Genomic DNA, 21,872 nt, shown 5'->3' with positions numbered 1-21,872 from the left:
AGTATAAAAGGATGTGAGGCATTTCAGGCTGTACCAGATAGCTGTTATACAATAATCACCAACAGGATTAAGGCTTCCAAGCACTCTAAGTTTTCATGGTGTTCACTAAACAGCAATAAGGCTGTGTTGAGGTTGAAGTAGAATTAAGGAGACAAACAACCCTAAGAGACTTCACAGCTAGAGGCGAAAGCTGAGATTCACCACTGCATTGCCCTTGCTCCAGCCAGGACCTGGATCCACCCTCTGCACTGGATTTAGCGCATCCCAAAGCCAACAGATTTCAGAAGACTTAGCAATGTCTGGCATCAGTGATTCACACAGACCAGACCCTCTATTCCCACTCAGCAACCTTTAGAGCCAAAAGCTGCTAAACCTGTAGTGTATCTACCAGAGCAGCCTCCAGGTAGTATCAGCCAAAGAACACACAAAAAGCAATAGAAGACCCTCCTCAGAACTCCAGCATACAGCAGTGATCAAATAGAACAATCCTCTGCTTTTTCCAAACTCCTTATTGTTTCCATGGCTTTCCCCTAGAGACAACAAAATGTTTCACTTGTAACTGATGTACTTACATGATCTTAACACAAGACTGCCAAACTGAAAGTCTAGAAATCAGTACTGCCTAGATTGAAAACTAACAAAATTGGGAGATTTCTGGTCTATCTGGACAAGTTACAAGAGCAAGCATATACCAAGCTTCGTTAAAAATTAACAAATATTTATATAATTAGTCTGTACCTACATTAGCTAGGCTCTGTGAAGTTGCTGGCTATTTTTTCTAGGTGCTCCCCCAGAATTACAAACATCATTCACGTGTCAGCTCACATGGCTTTCAGGTACCTACTGAAGTAATTTTTAAAGACTGGAAGATTTATTCTACAGTTTTAGAGGCCCTAGAAGTAAATCTACTGGAAACCTGTGTGTGACAAGATGATGTGAATGCCGAGAAGCTGGGAGCAGTGAGGAAGTGGCAAAGACAGAAGTGACACAGCAACTTTCAGGTACATCATATCATGATGCAAACAGCTTCACTGAAGTGTCTGTGTTAGACCAAAAGAAGACATACCCAGGAGTGCAGTGAGTTTGGGAAGCAAACCAACATGGACCATTTTACTTCTCAGGCCTGTGTCAAAGGAGAGATTCAGTAAGAGTCGAAGAGTGATATTCAGCAGGTCTTCATGTTCACATGGTACCATTTTCACAAGTTTTTCAACAATATCCATTTCAACCTGTATTTCAAGGAAAAAACCAAAACCATAATCCATTCAAACTTACTCTGGCTTCAATATCCAATTTGTAGCCATAACAGTGACTGAATGCAGTTTCATCTGAAGTAGTTTCACTTATGCCTTTGTGGTTGAAGTCTTCTAGATTGGCTTACTGGGAAACATTTATTAAAAAAGGTTTTGAACCAACAATTTCATATGTCTTGGAAACATTCCTCACAGCTGGAATACTGCAGGAATGTGGTAAAGACATCACCTGCAAAACTAGAGTGGGGTGAGCAAACTCATTTAAACTTTAACACATGCAATCCTGCAGCAACTGCCAGTAGAGTCAAAGATAGACCAAACCAAGAAAGACAGAAAATTGGCATCCAAAAAGAATTTGAGACCTTTCATTATGAATTTCAAATGAACCCCTAGCCAGAAGTGTGCATGTGCTCTCAGAAGAGGCATGCCATCCTACATGTCAATTTAATAAAAGCACGAAAGCCATCTTGAAACATGTATCACTTTCAAATTAAAAAGTGGAATCCAGAAACTGAGAAGTAGTATCAGTTCCTGAGATCATGTTCACTTTACCAGCCAGAAAACACATCTGAACTGGCAAGACTTCAGAAAGTTTTTATCATGTTTTAAGCAACATTTCTGTGCTTTTATTTGACACAACCTCTTAAATGCACTCATCTTTTTGTTTCCCAGATCCTTCTTTGGCCAGAAGGAGGCACATAAAATTACTTGGCATTCTTCAGACTTCTCCATGTACATTACTAGTCTGGTTATAAATAGACACTGAATGAACACTAAGAAAAGAAACTACAGCTCTCCCCACACAGCACAGTGCAATAATCAAACCACTGCCTGGACAGCTTTGATCAGAAACAATCAGATAGCAAGAACTCCTACCTCACTGCTTTGAATTTGAAATGGCCCTGGAACAGCCAAGGAAAGAATGTTCTATAAATTCATATGGATTATTCCGTTGTACTTAGAATCAGGTCCTGCACAACTAATCTTGGTTCATTTTGCCTTTGACAGTTTTGTATTACTGCCCAATACAAATATCAGAACAACTTTTCCTTCACCGGTAGCTTTCCTTAATAATAGCATGGAGAAAAAAGCATCATCTTTATTATCAGTAAGGAATGCTCAGACAGGTGACCTGAAGCACAGCAACATTTTCAAAACCGTCAGAACACTCTGAAATAAAACTGATTCAACAACTTTGCTTCATCTGTCTTTCACTAGAGCAGATGGAATGGGAAAAGTGTGCCAACAAATCAGTGGGCTGGAGAGCTAATTCTTATTTTCCTAACCAAGTCCCATATATAAATAAGGGAGATACTTCTTCTCTGCAGTGTTCAGTGCACGTGCATGCAAAGGTCCAGTTAATTCATTACTGCTTTTACATAGACCTTTTCATCTCACAATCTCTGTACACCATTGATCTCACACTACCTCTTGAATGGAAAAAATGTATAATTTTCATCTAATAAATTGTAATAGAGGCACAAAGGTGAAGTCAAGCATCTATTAAAGTATCAGCAAAGGAGGTACTTGGCTAGAGTTTGAAGTCACAAAACAAATTATGCTACAATTTCAGAAGTGCAAGACTTCACAAAAAAACCCAAAACAACAGCTAATGAAGAATAACTGCCTCAAATTCTTAGGAGCTACTGGCAGCAGGAAGGAACCAATCTGACACAGGAAATAAGTAAACTAGTCCAGCAAACTCCAGAAGAATAAATATCTCTCTTCCCAAGTCAATACATGGCAGAAACAATAATATGTTGTCACAAGAGTAGAGTGTGGGGGCAGAGTCATGGGCATCACCAGAAGTGGGGATATGACAAGACTCTGAGGTGCTGAATTCAAAATTTGGAATTTTGTGGATCATATTTTGCATCATATTCTTTGTTTGGGATGACATTTCTTCTAAACTGTTTGCAGTAGGTTGTGACTGGATGTTGTGCTTTTCTTCCACTTATTTTACTTGTAACAAAATAGGATAATCAGTGCTAGAGATACTCAGTGTGAAAACAGAGATGTTTCCCTCTTCCCTCCAACCACACAAACTTTTCAGAACCCCAACCTTTCCAACATTGCAGTAGAGTGCTACAAGCCTCACCATATCATTTTTGTTCTCCATGAAAATACTGAGTTTCTTCAGGAAGGTTACAACAAGGATAAGCAGCTCAAAATTATCCCGGTCCAGTGCTTTCACCAACATGTGGACAATGTTCTTGTTCCTCATCTTCAGCTCAATGCGAGTATCCTCAGCAAGGTTTAGGAGCAGGTAAATTGCAACTAACAAAGGTCAACACAAATCACACCAACAGATCATACCCAACACTGCTAAACAAATCTCTATTTACACTTTAAGTGCTGAAGACAAGACTTTCAGAAGCATAATGATCCCTTTTCAATGCATTTTGAAGGAAATTGCCAGTGAATGCTTTTTTCTTTTGCCTCTTTAAAAAGCATTAATAAGTTCTAATCATAGCTCTGAAAAAAAATTAGAATTATTATAACTAGAAGTTTTTTATGTTGTGTGGTTTGTATTTTTTTTAAATTTAAATTCCAACAGGAACCAGTAAAAAGCCCCTCTCAGGAAAGGTTTGCCACTCAGATCATTTCAATCTAACATGAAGTGTATTTTAGTACAAAAACTGAGATAGAATTAAATCTATTCAAAGAGTCAGATACAAGCTAAGTTAGGCAAATTAAAAAAAAACCCAAATACTCAACTCCTCCCAAACCAACATCATGAGCAAAGAAGAGTGGATCACTTTTGCTCTTCTTCTTCTGACAAATGGCTTTTAAAATTATTAACAGTGTCAAACAATCTGATTAAGTACTTGTCTTCTCCCCGTTCTTTGGCAACGCTCTTCCATACTCATCCACACATTCAAGATGTTTAAGACATCCTGTTTATAACAAGAATCAAACAGCATCCCTCAGCCACGTTTACCGACAACAAAATAAGTTGCTCTTTGGATTTGGTACCTCTAAGCAGCTGTTCCTGCTTGACCACCAGCCCTTTGTATTTCTTGTAAGTTTTCTCATAGTCCTTTTTCAGGGTTTGATTTTCAGGATCTTCATCAAGTGAATTACAGAAGTTAAGGAGTTCAGAGAAAAGTGATACAGGCTGGATGACAATTGTCCTCAAAAGTGTTCCTCAATCACTAGTGAAAAGCAAGGGATCTATGGAATACCCAGTGTCAAGACTCTTCCTCAGCATCAGCCTGCTACACCTGCAATCCAGGCCATGGCTGTTCTCTCCATCTAGACTGGGATATTTTACACCCCAATAAGCAGCACAGATGTGCTAAGACATCCTGCTGATAAAATACAACTTTTTTTTTTTTCTTGTGTTGCTTTAGTAGCTTCAGTTTAACCTCTTCCACATCCCAAAATCTTCACACTTGGTCTTTCTCATATCTGCAATTATATTTTGCACTTTCTGGTGAATTCTACTGCTTTTACAGAAGGTGCTGTGTACTCATCTTGTGTAACCCAACAACACTCATCAAGACAAGTCAGAAGCCATCAGGCTATGCCAGAACATCAAAAGGATATCAGCTTTCTTCTTTTTAGCAAGTTCTTCCTGCCAAAGTTCATGTCTCTTCAGTTCATGGTCTATGATATTCATACACAGAGCTCCAATTTTGTAATGTGTGATTATCCCATGAAATTGAGAGAAACTACATTGAAGAAATAATACTTGTGAGGAATAAATGCCAACAACTCCATATCTATTTTGACATCTATGGTAGCAATACTGCACCACATGAAATATTAAAAAAGGTATTTACAGTGTGCCCCATTAAAGCACTTTCCTATTGGAAAATTATTTCAAAACAAGAATAATACCTGAAAACATGAGTATTTTCTCAACCTGTAGAAAGGCAAGAAACAGTCTGTTGTTCCAGATCAAAATAAAAACACATTCCAATTTTCATGCATAAAGGAAAAGGTTTTCCCCTCAGCCCTGCCTTCCATACTGCAAGCGCTTCAGAGCACTCTCTCCTCACCAGAAATAGAGACCTAAAATCAAGGTAAATGCAATTTCTGCTTGAATTATTTCTAGGCAGGGTATGCAGAAACACTGGCATAGCTAAATAAGAGCAAGTGCTCATTTCAGTTTTGAACACTGTTTCTTCCCTGTAGGTGTGCAGATGGAAATTACAGCTGGCAGCTCAGCCACCTTTAATTTCTGACACAAAGCTATGAGTCAGAATCTTTACTAGCTTCATCCCAGCTCACTTACAAACTGCCTCATCATGAGATTTCTTTTTGTTACAAGTGATAAAACTGAGGCACACGCGTGTTTCTGACTGTTTTTCCTGTTTCAGTGAAGTTTTGTAGCACAGAGCAGAAAACAAATAAAAAGTCACTAAGCAGAGCTACATTCTATATGTTCCTAAATCCAGCGACTCCACACTCACCTTGAAAAGCAGAAGAAAATGTAAATTATATTGGTAGCCAGTTCAATGCTTTGTTTCCAGTCTTCCCTCAGCACTCTAGCCAATGCACCCAGGGCAGTTTCTGAAGTGAAACAAGATTTAAAGAAGCATAAGCATTTTGTGTTCCTCCTTTTTAGCTTGTGAGCCTCAGAATTTCAATACACCTTATTCTATCAGTTTTCTAGTGAAACACTTTCAGAGATATCTCATTTTAACAGGCAAAACTGCTCATGAGTTCTGTTTGGAGACAGTTCCAGAGAGTACCTGAGTGGTCACCCTGTCACAAACCCTAAGAGGCAGCAAGATGGAAGGAAAGTGCAACCAAACACCGAATTCATCTTAAAACTACCACTATATTTCAGATCTTGTGGCCTCTGCCAGCTCTGTGTTCCATACTACATTGTGTCCCCTGCCTAACACTATAATTTTCACTTTCAAATCCCCTTTAAATTCTGCCTGGACAGACAGTATTTCTTATCCATCTTTCCATTTACTTTCCCCCCGAATCTACTTCATATTATTTAATAATTTCATTTCTCCTTGTCTTATTTAATTTCACTTTCCCAGTCATGTTCCCCTAGCTAGTCTCTCTTCACGCACACCATGTTCCTTGATCAGAAAAGCAGCAACTGGGAACATGAAGCACTAAATATTTTCAACAACTCATAGGGACAAGCCATTATTTCATGGGTCACCATTCTCATCCCATCTTCTGTGGTGGCACTACAAGATGGGCATGGATTGAAGTCATCAATACATGAGGGTATAAGGACTCAGCAAGAGACAAAAAGGGCAAAGAAAGAAAATCACAAAATTAACTCATGTCAGCTTGCAAATCCTCCTTTCAAGGCAAGTTTCCTAATCTACAGAATACACCAATACATTCCCATCTCCAGCAGTAATGCCAGCTGAAGTTAATTTGGCATCAAAATAACTAGGATCAGAAAAAAATAGCTGAAGCCTCTAGAGGCCAGGAAGATTTCAGTATTAGGCTCACCTAAGACCAGTCTGAGCAGCATCCATTTGTAGAGAGACCCAAGCCAGCTTTGATGGCCACCTTATTATATACAGAGAAATAGAGCCTAGCAAACTAAAGAAAATCCCAAATTAAAGGTGAACTACTTTTCCCTGGACACAAATGAACAGCACATCAAGAGAAATTACCATTAGGTTTTAAAATTACCATTTATAAGCAGCTCTTCCAAATTATCAGGATTCCTGGCCAGCTGCAGGATGAGGGCAGAGCCACGCACCTTGTCAGGAATGTCCTCGTACAGTAACTCAATGTACTCATCCATGTCATTGATATTGGCAACTTCATCAATCTGAAAGCAGTCAGAAGCAAGGGTTTCACTGAGAGACATGGCAATTCAACACCAGCAATCACAATGTTATTCAGTTGTGACACCAAAGGGCACTCAGCTTCTGAGTACAGATCTTAAGCAAAAATAAAATACAAGTTAAACAACTCCAACACCTGCAGAATCACTGCCAATGAATACCAAGAAATCCGATTCCTAAAAATCAAAGGATGCTCAGACACAACTCTGTGTCCTGTCTGATGTTCCAGATCTCACTGGCTGTCCTGCTGTGTGCTATACTTGGAGGGGCAAGTATGCAAGTCAAATATTTTACCCTTTATGGAGATAATTTTCTTCCATTGTGCAGTATTTCCAAACCAAGTTCTTTGTTTAAAAAACAAGAAGCTAAAAACCATAAGAATTCAGCATTTCCTCTCCCCTCCTCACTTTTGTAACTGCTTTTTGAAGTTGTAAACAGGGTTTGCATTTCTCTTTTAACACCAATATTTACCTCTGTTCCTTCAAATGGGGGTGGATCCTTTGGCTTGCTGGTTTTCTCTTTCTTTTCTACAAAGAAAAAGACATGGGTGCAGTTAAGTTACACACAAACACAGGCCAAACGCATATCCAGTGTTCTCATAATGAACACTCTAAGTTAAATCAAGGTCAAAGTCCTTTTGTGTCCAGCTGACCTGCCAGACGAACATGTTTCTGAACCTGAAACAGGTTTCTGAACCTGAATAGTCCCTAGGGAGTAAAACAAATCCCCAGCTGCCTTTTGACAACGCAGTCTAAATGATCAGTGATAGCCCTATCAGCTGGGGAGATAGAGGGTAATAAACCTTAGATCAAGCCCAGAGTGGCAGCACTCACTCCCACAGTGAGAGACGGCAGCAGCTCTGATTCTGCTTGTGCCCTGTGACACACCAAGACACAGAAATGCAGAGCGCAAAAGGGTAAAACATGCAAAGCTCTTACAATCAAAGCCCACATATAACATAAATCTTCGGTTTAAATTTGTCTCACTAGGAATCCAGATTGAGAACAACATTTCAGGGTTGCAAGAAACCTGGGTAACCTAAAGTTAATGTAGAATCTAATGTAAAATATTCAACTGTCCCCTGAGCAGAAAGTTTAAGGTGAACTTAAGACAAAAATAGGAGTACCAAGAGGCCAGGAAATTTAGTTGACAAGATAAGAGAAATACCCCAGGCTGTCTGCTACACTGGACCAAAGCTTGTCAGGCTCTGAAACTCTCCAGCTTTACACATAGTCCAAATTCAGCCTAGGCACACTCTGTACCCTTGCAAGAGGTGATGGCAGAGGTCTTTCTAGGAAGATCCTCTTAGAGACTTTTGATGTCACTGTAAGTGCAGACTCAATATGACAAGGCTGCACCCAACAGCCGAATCTGTACCTCTCAAGTCCTTCTAAAGCACAAGGCAGCCAGTAAGAAGCATCAATACTAAATGTAACCACAATAATAAAATAAATTTGGTTGTTAAAAAGGTAATTTCCTTCAATCTCACTTCAAGATAATAATTGTTACCAAAGGTGATAAAAGATACATGTCCCCTGCTTCACCATCCCCAGAGAATTGGTACATCAGGCACATTGGGCTCTCAGCTAGGAACACCTCACTATTTGTTCAAGGCTGAGGCACCCCTGTCCCAAGCTACTTTGTTCCTGTATTTTTTACCTTTTCCTGCTGAGGAATCTCTGCGGTTCTGCAGGTAGTACAGCAGCTGCTCTACTTCTGCAAGCTTGGAGGGGTGAATGAGCTTGCATTCTTCAACAACCTTTCGAGCCAGTGAACCAATGTCTGTATTTGCATTAAGACTCTTCAGCCGAATTCTGCAACACGGACAAGTCTCTTTTCAGTTTTTAAATTTTTTTATGTTCAGTCCTTTGATTATGTTTATACAGTCAAGAATTTCTCAAAGCAGAAATGATCCCGATACACCCAGTGCCTGTGCCTTTCATGTCAAAGAGTTGCCTCTGAACTCCAAGTGGCAAGCAACTGTCAAACAGATTTGGTGGAGCGTAACTGTTCATGAGCTGACATGCAGCAACATTAAAGGCTGCTGCATGAACAGATCCCTTACAACCATCTTAGATACAAAAGACAGTCATTGATTTGCAATATACCCCATAAAAAGTGCACAAGACCACAAAGGAGTATTGCAGACAAAAAAGCCCCAAATGAGAGACAGCTCTGAGTGTTTGTCTGCACAGGAAGGTTCTTTTGCAGTGCCAGGAGTCTCCCACAGCTCTGGCAGATCTGCAGCCAGGTCCACAAGCAATGAGCAGGAAGAAATCTCTGTGGGCATTAACAACAGGGTGGAAAAAAAAAGGAATTCCACCATCTTGCAGATGCAAGTTATGTTGATTCATCTGATGAGAGAAGTATGCTTCTGATATCTTCAAAAATCTGAGACAATTTAAGGATTCTCTTTCTTTTCCCCCCAATTATTCTTCTAACATGCACTCACACAGGCAGCCACTTCAGTTCAAATTTTCAAAAAGAAACCAGTACAGAGAGAAAACTCCCCTAAAATAGGTCCAACCTTGCAGCTTGAAAAATGCAGTTATGATAGTTCTCTGGGCTTTTCCAGTGGGGAATATTTTAATGGCCTTGAAAGAAATCAACCAGGCAAAAGTGAAATGCAGATAAAGTAGAGAATTCGCTGGTTGGGCAGGGGCAGATCAAAACAACAGGAGAGCCAACAGCTGGAGCATAAGGTTGTCAGGAAGTTCAATGTACTTCTTGCTCCAACATGAACTACCATTTGCACAGGAAACAATCACTTTTCTCTGCCTCAACTACCCATCATGTAAAACAGGAGTCATCACTTTCCTTTACAAAACACCTTAAAGGACATGGCTGGAAAGCAATTTACAACGTGTGTTTCAGATGTTCACCTTCCCAGGCACATGTTATTTCCTGGCTTTGAAACCCTCTGCTAGTCCAGCACTCAGTTCTATACAGATGATAAGCTACAATTTCTCAGAGGTAGGTGCTACTCTGAGTTATTGAATCTGTGACTATGAAGATTGAAATAAAATATTAGAGCTTGCTGTGACCTTACATTTTCTGACATTCCTTGCGTTCCCCCAGCATGGGGTCTCCCATCTCTCCCAGAATCGTTGCTTCCACTTCATAATGGACAATGAGGGCTTTCTCAGATGGATGCACATCTATGTTACCTCCTTTTACCTTCCTGTCATAAAGGGAAAAAAATTGATTAAATGAAAAGCTCAGAAAACACACCAGAGCAGAAATCAGTTACCTCCCTCCTGTGCTATGCAGGCCCTAAACCCAAGTAGTGCTCTCCCTTCCATACCATACTCCATCCCACACAGCTGTACCAAAGCCTGGTGCTAGTGGCATATTCTTGGCTACTACCCGTAGTACAGAAATATCCAAGCCACTGGTTAAGCCCTACTCACAGAAATCAGGAAAGAAATCAAAGTTATCCTTTTTACAATGAGTAAAAAGATGCATTTCACCAAGCAGGTGAATTTCCCAGTCAATTCCCCATTACCCTGTCAGTATTGACAAATTTTTGTCTAATGGCCTAATGCAGTCCTCTACACATGGAATTTTTCTGTCATTCTCTTACCTAACTCCTAGTAGTTACAATTCTTTGAGATAGAATTACAAATAATTTGTATTTCAATTTAACTGTTCTCTCTTGAAACACAAACCTCTTTGCTACTGTTCTTCACCTCACTGTGCCTGCTGCCAGGCTTAAGGGAATACAAAAATCAACAGCTGCCATCAAAAGATACAAATCATTTCTACCTGCTTTTCTACAGCTACAGATCCTTGGGAGAAGTATTCTCCAGGGAAGCATTCTGGTGTATGTCAGTGCCAAAAGGGCCTGTCCTGCTCTCTCCTCCTTTGTGCCAATAATTCTATGTCCATGCAGATCCAAGGCTCCTGAGGAAAGGCTCAGATGGGTGAAGACACAACTCATTTGTTTTCAAGCAGTGGTAGAACCACATCCAGAGAATACAGTGACCTTTTTTTATTTGGTAAAGATGACACTTGTTCCTTTTCCACTTGGTACAGCCAATTGAATATGTACAATCTTGCCATAAACCAGGAATGCAAAAACACTGTAAATTAAAACCACCTCCAAAATGTGGGTTTGGCTTTTGGGATGTGGAGTGGGTTTTTTGTGGCGTGTTCAGGTTTTTTAGACAGATCATGTCCAAAAAGAGAATTACAAGTAGCTTCACCAGCAGTCATATCAGCATCTAGGAGATAGCAGGTAGCCATGGCATTGGGTCAATTAGATCAGGGAAAACGACTTCAACCTCATAAAGCTGGAAATGTCAGCAAATCCAGATGCAGCCTGTGCTGTAACCATTCTCAGCAGAAAATGTTTGAAATGTGTCTCCATCTACCCAGCTACTCTGGTGTCCACTTTTCCTTCTGCAGAGTACAGCTGCAAAAAATACCTTTATCTTGAGATACAGCTGCCCAAAAAACCCCACAAACCACAAAAGTGTGCTGTGGGAAACAAAGAGTCCAGTTCAACTACCAACCTTGCAAGGACATAAAGATACTCAGAGCAAACAAAAATATCTCACCAGTGCTGGAAAGTACCATTTTCCATGAAAGTACAGCAAAACTCTCTTTATGACTCGAGATTTTTTGAAGAGACTTGGGTTGTTCCCCTTTAACAGCACCTTGAAGCAGGTGTTTCATTACAGTTTGTTCTCTGTTCTCACGAGGTCCAGCCTTGCAGGACAGAAAGCTTATGGCAAATCTACTTCAAAAGAATCCAGCTCTCACTCTCCACCTCCAAATATATTTCTCCCACATTAAGATCTATCAGGAGATGCCAATTGCAAACACTCAGGGCTCCTGACAATCAAAGCTCTCGTTAGTGACAGCTTAGTAATATTTACAGATATAAATAAAAGTATGAGTAGAGAACAGTTTGGTAAAATTTTACAAGAATAAAGCTGCTGAACTAACAGTTCATCATTGCCCAAAGGATTAGATCTTCCCATGTTATCCCTGCTCCTGGCAGTCACCTTGGAGTTCAACATGAGGACTCATCAGTCCCTGTCACAGTCAATTGAAGCAATCCAACAGAAAACTCTCCATGTTTTGGAGAGGAAGTTTTTCACTGTGTAACAGAACTAAAGTGCTCTATAGAAAAGGAACAACACTTCCTATTTCTCATCAGGGAAAAGAAGGAGTGAAACCTCCTCCTTCTGGCAACAGTAAACCACTGATGAGCTTAGCAACCAGGAGAGCCTTAGCTTAAGACTGCTTAAACAGTTTTAGGACTTCCCATATTTAATTTTTTCTTCCAGAGGGATAGATAGAAGAAACTGAAGAACTTAGAGCTGCAGAGATTTTCTGCCCTCTCACACTGACAAACACCCTCTCTGAGCTATTTCTGAGCTAATGAAGTCACAAATCAAGGCACAGCCAAGTTTCCCCTCTGAAAACCCTACTTTGTGAAATGCTTGAGGACCTACACTAAAATGTACTCCCCAGACAATGAAGTTGTTTTTCATTTGGAAAACACTGCATTCATATTGTCAGCATCACAAGGTAAATCTTTATTTACAGAAAAAAATCCCCTCCTCTCCCTCAAAGCTACAAACATCTTCTTTACTGATTTTCTACACATCCTGAGTCTGTAAATCATGTCATAAAACATTTGAAACTGCTGATATTATAATGAGTAGAAGCAGCAATGCACTGGGGAGCTCTCACGCACATCAGCCTGTCCTTTCACTTCACTGCTTGCTTTGTCAACAAGAACCCAGTCAGTTCAAGGTTTAAAAGAGGAAGGCCTTTGCTACAGACAAAAGCTGCAAGCTGAGCTCACATAACCAAAGCTGGAGTGTTAATATCCTTTATTAACTAATTCCTTTAGAGGGAAAAAGCAAAAGCAAACTATCCTAATGAAAAGTGGCACAAACGGTGCACGTGGGTAAGGCTGAAAATCCAATAACAAATCCCAGCAAGTCAGACTTGGTGGGAGGGGGAGTGCCCACGGAGGGTGACAAAGGGAGCAGAGGAGTACCAGACCTGCACACCAGCCTGATCACGTTAAACAGCACAGCAGGGTTTGGGTTTGTGCTCCCAAAAAAGAGAGACAACTACACCTGTTTCAGAGATGACTACAAAACAAAGATTCCTACAAAATCACGCAAGATGGTACGAACTGAACAGGTAAGGCTAAAAAAACAGGCATTGCTCTAAAGTTACAGCTGTTGATTTAATTAAGGGTGGCATTTGATTTTTACCTATCATGGCATTGCTATGACAGAATGGATGTGCAAAGACTATCAAGAGGGTTTTTTTTTTCCCTGCACTGCTTCCAGCTAGGGAGCTAAATATGTGGCATGTAAATGGAGAAAAAGCAAAACCTAGACAGTCTGAACAGGAAATTCTGCAAATACTAATAAATGGAAAGGAAGTAAAAAACAAGAGCAGGAACTCCGTAGGATTCAAGATGTGATGGAAAAAAATCACCAGCACAATAAGAGGAAGTGACACTGTCCACACATGACACCTGAAGAGAGGCCTAGATGACCTGGCATCTTTTGGGATTGATTCCCTTTTGCTCTGAAACAACTGACAGAGATCCAAGAGCTGCCAGCTTAGGCCCTATTCTTTATGCTAACTGGTTTCACTGTCAAATAGACAGATAAAAGATACCATTCATTCATCACACCTGCAACACCAAACCCAGATCATACACTTTATACACCAGTTACCTCTTCCATTCACGTCACGTGTCCTGCCCAATCTGCCATGCCATACTCTTTAACATCTCCTCCGAATCAGCCTCCCAGCTGCTCCTTGAACCTGGCCTTACTGTCTCTTATCCCATCCCTGACCCCCAAAGCAGCCACCTGCCCCATCCCAGCACCTAATACACAATGATCCTCTCCACTCATCTCCTAAGTGCACCTACTCTCCTCTGATATTCTCAACCTGCTGGCACTTCAGTGCCTAGTCCCAAACACACCACAAAATGTCGCCACAGCCATCTCCAGACCAGAGCACCCTCCAAACCCCACCTTCTCCCCAGCAGCACCCACCCCACCTCTCTGCCTTTGTAACCTTCACTCATCCCTAACCCTCAACCAAATCTTCTGCCCAACAGACTGGGGTAGGCTGAGGGGGGACAGCCTAAACAAATCTGTCTCCCATTCCCACACCCCTCACCCATCTTACCCAGCACACCACAGCCTCCAGTCAGCCTCCAAACCAGCCACTCCTCACTCGCAATACCTCCACCCACCTCATCATCACCCCTCCCAAAACACTCTCCATTGTCACCTCCCCAGCTATAATCTCCCATCCATCCCCAAGCCAGCCCTCACTACACCTCAGCCTCACACTCCACCACCTTCTTCTCCCCACTCGCCCCCCTCAGCTCCTCTATACTCCCCCATCCACCGCTCTGCAAACACCCCGCGACACCTGTGTCTCGCACCCCACAGCCTGACACACTCCATCCCTGGGGACAAGCTGCCGAGCCTCAACGGCTACGACTTCCCTCCCCCCGCCCCCACCCAGCACGAACCGCCGTCCCTCGTGCCCATCCTCCCCGGTTACCTCTTGAGGTATCGGGCGTCCTCGCCCTGCATGGCGGCGGTGAGGGGCTGTGAGGGGATGGGAGGGGGGGGCGGCGGCCCGGGCAGGGCGCGGCCCCGCGCGCGCGGTGCTCGTTACCAGGGAGAGCGCGAGCCCCGCCCCGCGCCGCGCCGCGCGCGCGCGCGCGCTCTGAGCACGCGCCGCCGCTCCCCCGCGCACGCGCGCCGCCCTCACCGCCCCCCCCCCCCCCCCCTCCCGCCCCCGCCGCCTTTCCCTCCCCGTTAGCGCCCCCTGCAGGCGCGGGGGAGGCGCTGCCCCGCCGGCTCCCGGTCCCTCACGGCCGGGAACAGGCCGCTCCTGGCTTTTTTTTTTTTTTTTTTCTTTTTTTTCCCTAAATATGTACGCAAAAGTTAAGTTTCTAAACTTAAGAAACGCGGCGTTTCTGGGCGTCGGTATGATCAGCTGCGGTTCAAGCTGGTAGAGACTTTTCTGAGAGTGAAAAGTGACCTGACCTCACTACAGTAGAGGCAGGTGGGTTGGTTCCCCTTTACTTCGTCTTCTGTCGCTGTTTAATGCTTATTACTTTGAAATTGATATGCATCACTGCCACCTCCTGCCAAATTATGAAATGTTTTTTCAATTAATCAGCGAGTTGCTTTTGGTGAGAGGTACTTGAGGACACTGCGAGCGGCAGGAGTGAGGGAGAATCTCAGTGTTCACACAATCACGGCATGGCTGAGGTTGGACGGGACCTCTGGAGATCGTCCTGGCCAAGTCCTCTGCCAAGGCAGGTCAGCCAAAGCAGGTGACACAGGGATGCATCCAGGTGGGTTTGTGTTTTGCCTCCAGAGAGGGAGAATCTGCAACCTTCCCGGGCAGCCTCCTCAGTCACGCTCAGTGCAAAGAACTTCCTCATGTTGAGGTGGAACTTCTTGTGTTTCCAGTCATGGCTGTTGCACCCCATCCTGTCGCTGGACAGCACCGAAAAGGGTCTGGCACCATCCTCTTGGCACCTCCCCTGGAGACATTTATATGGATTGATGAGTTCCCCTTTCTTCTCCAGACTAAGCTGTCCCAGCTCCCGCAGTCTCTCCTCATCCAGAGATGCTCCAGACCCTGTGTGCAGTATTTATAGGAGGACTGAAGAAGGGCTCTTGTGGTGTCCCGCCCCATTATGGCCCCCTGAGCTGGTCACTGGTCTTCAGCACCAGCTCTTGGCTAAGCCCAGCCTAAAGGCAGCCTTGGTGTTTTGAAACATAATCTTCCTTTTGTGTCACTGACACACAGAGAGCACGGGGATGACACTGCTGTAGCTCCAGACTCCGGCAAAGTGGCTGCAAATCCAAAATCACGTTGGAAAAGTTACATGTTTAGCCAGCACCTGAATTTTTCTGTCCCTTTATTTTGTCTCCAAGCCACTCTAAAGAACAAGCACACAGTGTCATATCCAGAGGTCTCAGAAAGGACCTTAATGGGCTGTAGTTTTTTGGAGTACTCTTTACTGCCCTGTAACGTAGAACTGAAAATTCTGTCTACCCAGAGTCGTAGGGGTAATGCAGAAATAAATAATAGACAACAAAGCTTTGTTTTTTATTGTGGCAAAATATTAAGCATAAATACTTAATGTCTACTGATCCCATTAAAGAATTTTTATACTTTCATAATCTGTAACAGAGCAGAATAAAATATTTTGTGGAATCCACACAGTGCCTGCCTTTGTTTTAACAGAAAGTGGAAAAAGAAAGTACCCTGTGAAATATGAAGTGCTACCTTTGTGCAATGAATTTACAAAAGATTGCTAGAACATAACACCCTTGTTACTAGCCTCATTCTATTTTTATCACAGTAATATTGTCATAAAGGAAAAAAAAAAAAAAAACCAACACAGCTACCTAATCAGAATGATAATTCTCCAGTGATTTCAGCAGCTCTCCAGATAAGCAGAAGCCAAACATTAAACTCTGAAGCCATATAAATACTCTGATATTTACTGAGCACTGAGACCTGACAGTCTTCATTTATTTCACTACAAATTTATCTCATTTATCTGGTCACATATGCCTGTAAATGGAGTCTAGTTTTAGACACCTATGGAAAATAGGCCAAGGATTACAAGATGAGAATGATACAGAAGAATGTGAGAACTGAAAAAATATGAGTAAAGGAATGTTTATTCCAGTTAAGTGTGCCATGATGTTTGGGTTAAAATTGGCTGTTTGTCAGGACCTGAAGGGACAGCAGAGCCTGGAGAGAGTCCAAGTGAAATATCTCAGCTTTGTAGGTATTGAGCCACCAGCACTGCCAAGATCAGGCAATTCTGTTGGGCAGTGACAACCAGTTGATGCTGGGTTTAGAAAACTTCATGGCATAAACACCAAAACCCACGTATTGCACGGTGGAGTCTTCTAAAATTAGATTGTAGAGCACGTGCTGCCTGAGGTTTTGTTCTACAGCCTTGCCCTGAGCTTCTGATGTTGTTTTGCACAATCCCTTACATCCCTGTCCTTATAGTGTGATGAGGTTTTATGGGATGGGGCTCTGGAGATCCCCTCACCTGCATGCTACAAGTATATATGAGGAGGAGGAAAGAGAGGGTGGCATTTGAGCCAGAAGGGTGATCAAATTGCAAGCAGAAGCTGGAATATACAAGAGGTTTGTGTTTGTTCTTTTGTTTGGGTGGCTTTGGGGCAGTTTGGCTTCTTTTGTAGAACAGTTGTAAGAAATATGGTTCTGGAGTCAGCTTGAAGAGATTTTTTTCGTAGTGAGGGAATATAAAAGAGGGTGTAAAAGAGCTTGGGAGCTGCAGAGAAAATCAGAATAGGAAGAGAGTGGTGAGAAAGTTGCATGAGGAGAAATTGGGCAAGAGGAGTGAAGCAGTTGGGTAAAAAACGAGGAGACACAGAGGTGTGGAGTGTTCCCATATGGTATATGTATGTATATGTATATATATTTATGGTAGAATAAGCACAGATGGAGTAATTAACAACATTTTAATGCAAAAACTCCCAAATTTATATTTTTTGGTCAAGCTGCAGACATGTATTAACCAGATGGACAGAATACACTCAGTGACATTGGAGCAACACCCACCACATTGCCTCATGGTAAACTTGATTTTATTTCTTCTTGGTTTTTCTCTTAGTATTGAAAAGTACTGATACTAGCAGTGATTTTTAAGTCAAAAAAAAAGTGTTTCGATTGTCTTCAATGAGCATTTGGTATGTGATAAGACTCCATGTTGAAAATGTTTCAAATGGTTTCTTTTACATCACTGTGAAAAAAAAAATCGACCAAAATAGCCAACACTGTTTTTCTGTAGCAAATGGAATTGTTGAAATGTAATAGACTAATCTCTTGTGTCTTGTGGAGTTGAGAAACCAAAGCAACCCTGAAATTTGTAATCTGTCCATCAAAGATTGCATCTTGCTCTCAGGAAAAAAAAGAATCCAGTGGTTTTGGAGGGAAAAATCATGAATATGGGACATTTGCCTAGACTTTGTAAAATGAAGTGTGCATAAAACTACATAAGACTCTTTACTAGCTAAAATAAAGTGGAGCACTCTGAAAGGATGACTCCCAGGGAAACACGTTAGGTGATTAGACTGTGCAGCTCCGTGGGGGATGGAGATGATGTTCTGATGTGCTGTCACGCAGTAAGGGACTGAGGAATGGAGGTAATAAACCCTGGGCTTAAACGTTTATACTGGGAGGAGAAAGTGAGACAAGGCAAAGCAAAATCTGATATGCAAAGGGAAAGTCTGGCTTAACTCCTCTGGATGGAATTAATCTTGGAGCACAGATCAAGGTGATTCTTGAATGCCTTTTTGATCAGCAGTGACAGTGACATCTGCGCAGGAGAAGGTCATTTTCACTGTGACACGTGATTGTGCTGGCAAATCCTGGGTGCTTTCGATTTTCTTGAATGTGAGACTTCACAAAAATGAGAAAAAGATCCTCCATTAAGAGCTTGGTTTGTATTTTATAATAGATTTAAAATACAAGATATTTTTAAATATATTTAAAATACATTTCAAATATATTAAATATATTATATATATAAAATACATTCAAATATCTATAATATATTTACATTAAAATTTAATATAGATATTATATATAAAATATATAAAATATAATTATTGGGTTTTATTTATTTTAATATTAAATATATTAAACGTTTAAATGTTTAAATATTTATTTTTATATATTTAAATAGCTTATAAATATATTTTAAATATATTTAAATAATATAATAACACTGAGCTAAGTAAATGCATCAATTTTCAACTCATTCAAACCAGGAAAGAAAATAACCTGTAGGTTTCCATTGTTTTAGATGTAAAAAGAAACATCTAAAGATGTGAGAAGAAGCAGATCTCTCCATAGCGAGCTCACTGTAGGGCAGAGCTCTGTCTTCTCCTTTGGCCTATTGAAATCAGAATTGCTGCCTTGCATGGGATTGATATTCTTTGATGGCCTTGTAGCTCCTTCTGGAGCTGGGGTTGTGGTAAAGTAACCATCTACATGGACTTCCATGTGCCTGACTCGATACCAAGCCTTTAAGAGGGAATTGTGCTGGGAGGAAGGCAGAACAGCACGTTGTACACTGTTGTAGAATTTTTAGAATCGTGCAGGTTGGACAGACTTTTAAGATTGAGCCCAAGAATAAACCTAACACTGCCAAATCCACCACTAAAGCACATCCCTAAGTGCCACACCTACTTGCCAGTATGGATGTTCAGTGTTTGTGCTGCACTAGGATTTGCATTCTCCATTTCTCCTCATTTTCTGGCAAACAGCCTGAAAAGATAAAATATAGAAGTGTCCATGCAAGAAGGAACAGATGGCCTCTCTCTGTTTGTGTCATCTTGTGACCCCTAATGACAATGAGGGGGATTTCTTGTGCAAAATCCTGGTTTTGCTGAAATCAATGGGAGTTTACCACTCAGCCCAGTGGGGACAGAATTTCACCTCTTAATGTTTATTAGATGCAGCAGGCAGAAAGCAGACTCGTAGCTATAAAGGCTGTGACATTTTATGGTTCTGACTCTGCAACCACTCAAGCACATGGTTAATTTTGCCACAGTAATAAAGTTAAGCTAAAGTGTTTTCAAGGAGGGGTCTCTTTTACACTTGAACAAGTCTATATTTCATCATAAATCAGGAATTCCTCCCCTTCAAAAGAAAAGGATTCTGCATGTGATCATCAAATTGTTTCTACTTTGCACAACAATAATTGCCTTTTTTTCAGTTTTTGTCCAGAAAAGGCAAAGGGAGAGCAAGGAATGAATACCTCAGCTGAAGTGGTGTTGCTCCAGTGACATTTAACTCATTTCAAATGGATTCAAGAGGGAAATATCAATTTTCCAATATTAATTCTAAATACCTCAGACACTGGCTATTTATTAAAAAGTGAAGATTTGCACTTTACAGCCAAAATTTTTTTGTTGAGTTTTTAAACTATCATGGACAACACCAGCATTGTTCTTCATATTAGGGAAAACTCTTCTACTTTTACACATAGCAGTATTTTTGTATTTGTTTCCACTAAATTTTAGCCAAAGCACATCAGGAGTGTAGCAGAATGGAAGTACAAGGAAAGACATTCAAGCTAGATGAATTCAGACCCGAAATAAAGCATAAAATTTTACTGGGATAGCACTTAACACATGGAATGACTTACCTTGGGATTTATGACTTGATGCTTCCCCATTATTACCAGTCTTTATATCAGGAGTTTAAGAAAGAGAATGTGGGTGAGTGTAGAGTAAATCCTTTCCCAGGGTCTGTCCTGATGCCAATTTGTTTTATTTCCATTGTGGAAGGAACCAAGCAGAGGCTGAACTTGGGTTTGATTTAGTACACTTGCTCCTTTGCCCTGCTTGGTGAGGGAAAAGCAGGAGAGCATTTGGGGCAGCTGGAAGAGGCTGTCAGAGGAGGATGGTGATGGTGTGGGGTGACAACAGAAGACCCAAGAGGTGGAAGGGAACATGGGGCAAAGAATATTCCCTCACCCTCCCAGCTGTGCTTTTCAGGAGCTTGGAAAGCACTGGGGGAAGGAAAAAACAGGGACTGGTCTGGCTGGCATATGAGTAAGAAAATAGGACAGCCCAGGAGTTCAGCTCTGGAAATTACTGGTTCTCAGGAGCTTCTGGGTTACAATAATGGAGGTTTAACAGTGCTGTTGAGCTGTGTGTTGAAAAAACAATCCTTCAGCTTTCAGCTAATTTAGTTACCATCTGTAAGCTGTTTAAGCCATTCCCCTTATTTCACTTTCCCCATTTAATTTTGCTCTTTATGCTTTTTCTTCATTCCACCTCCTACATGTGCATCTGTGCAGGCACTGAGAAGCACATAGGTGTGTAACTGAGGATTTTCTGTAGAGCAGGAAAACACAACTGTCACTGATGTTCTTTGTGGGAAGAACTACAATTATAAATACAAATAAATACATATAAAGCTACATTAACATCCAACATGTAACATCCAACATTAACATGTAACTCATCCACAGACTGCTGGCATTTTGCTGTGGGGACCCATGGCCTGTTCCTCACACCAGTGTATTTTATATAGACACAGAAAGAGTGAAATACATTTTTTAAAAAATGCTTGGTGCTACAAAACTCCAGCATTAACATTTGTGTAGATGTCTGCGCGTTGTTTTGTACAAAACTCGATTTGCTACTGGATTTCAGATTTCAGAGTTAGCACATTAAAGCTGTCCTTAGCTCACCCAGCTGAGCATCTCATATGTTTCATGAGATTCCCCTGGAAGCCACGGGCATATCGGTTGTCGTGGCAAGGCATAGTGAGGTGGGTTAATTAGTAGCATTCCAACACATCCTGGGCTTTACTGGCTAGTAGTGAAGAATCCCAGAAGAAGGAAAGCACTGTAATTGTGCCAGATCCATCCTCTGTTTCCTATAGTTTCCCCCTAGAATTTTTTTCATACATATTGCCTCAGTGCCAGTGCTTGTGGTCTCTGAAATTAAAAGCATTTCTCATAAAGGGGATTATGAGATTAAAAATATTGCTCGTAAAGACCACATTGATCCTCACTGGGAGGATGACAGACATAAAAACATCAAATTACTGATGTCACTAAATAAAACTAATTTAGGAGATAACAGTACATTTTTAAACAAATAGTGGGGATGTATTGGATTTACAAACTGCAAGAACTTTCCTTCCCAGTGTGCTCATTCTTCATTTATCATTTTATAAGAAAACCCCTTAAACTAAAAGTTAGTCTCATACAAATGTCACTTGCTAGCTTTCTTGTTAATCCAGAGGAAATATT

At 41.4% G+C, this 21,872-nt stretch overlaps 1 protein-coding gene across 8 annotated transcripts in view; it reads right to left on the bottom strand.

The window, feature by feature from the left end:
• The window catches only part of KIFAP3 (kinesin associated protein 3), a 68,042-nt gene extending 53,317 nt beyond the window's left edge, over positions 1–14,725 (bottom strand). For 3 of the 8 annotated variants that reach the window (XR_008432347.1, XM_053950458.1, XM_053950459.1), the window contains exons 1-10: positions 14,456–14,534; positions 10,080–10,211; positions 8,690–8,844; positions 7,502–7,557; positions 6,873–7,014; positions 5,672–5,771; positions 4,803–4,927; positions 4,230–4,328; positions 3,352–3,530; positions 1,067–1,229 (exon numbers count right to left, since the gene is read on the bottom strand). Coding sequence is in view for 7 of the 8 variants with exons in the window: in XM_053950458.1 (XP_053806433.1) it covers positions 1,067–1,229; positions 3,352–3,530; positions 4,230–4,328; positions 4,803–4,927; positions 5,672–5,771; positions 6,873–7,014; positions 7,502–7,557; positions 8,690–8,844; positions 10,080–10,211; positions 14,456–14,490 (1,186 nt within the window). In the remaining variant the exon portion in view is untranslated. Of the gene's footprint in view, positions 1–1,066; positions 1,230–3,351; positions 3,531–4,229; positions 4,329–4,802; positions 4,928–5,671; positions 5,772–6,872; positions 7,015–7,501; positions 7,558–8,689; positions 8,845–10,079; positions 10,212–10,795; positions 10,898–14,455; positions 14,535–14,590 lie in introns of those variants that run through there. The other 5 variants (XM_053950460.1, XM_053950461.1, XM_053950464.1 and 2 more) reach the window with 5 other exon arrangements.
• Positions 14,726–21,872: the final 7,147 nt, after the last annotated feature.

This window comes from Vidua chalybeata, chromosome 9, assembly GCF_026979565.1.
Source record: "Vidua chalybeata isolate OUT-0048 chromosome 9, bVidCha1 merged haplotype, whole genome shotgun sequence".
Taxonomy (NCBI): domain Eukaryota; kingdom Metazoa; phylum Chordata; class Aves; order Passeriformes; family Viduidae; genus Vidua; species Vidua chalybeata.
This window is presented reverse-complemented; position numbering and strand designations above follow the sequence as displayed.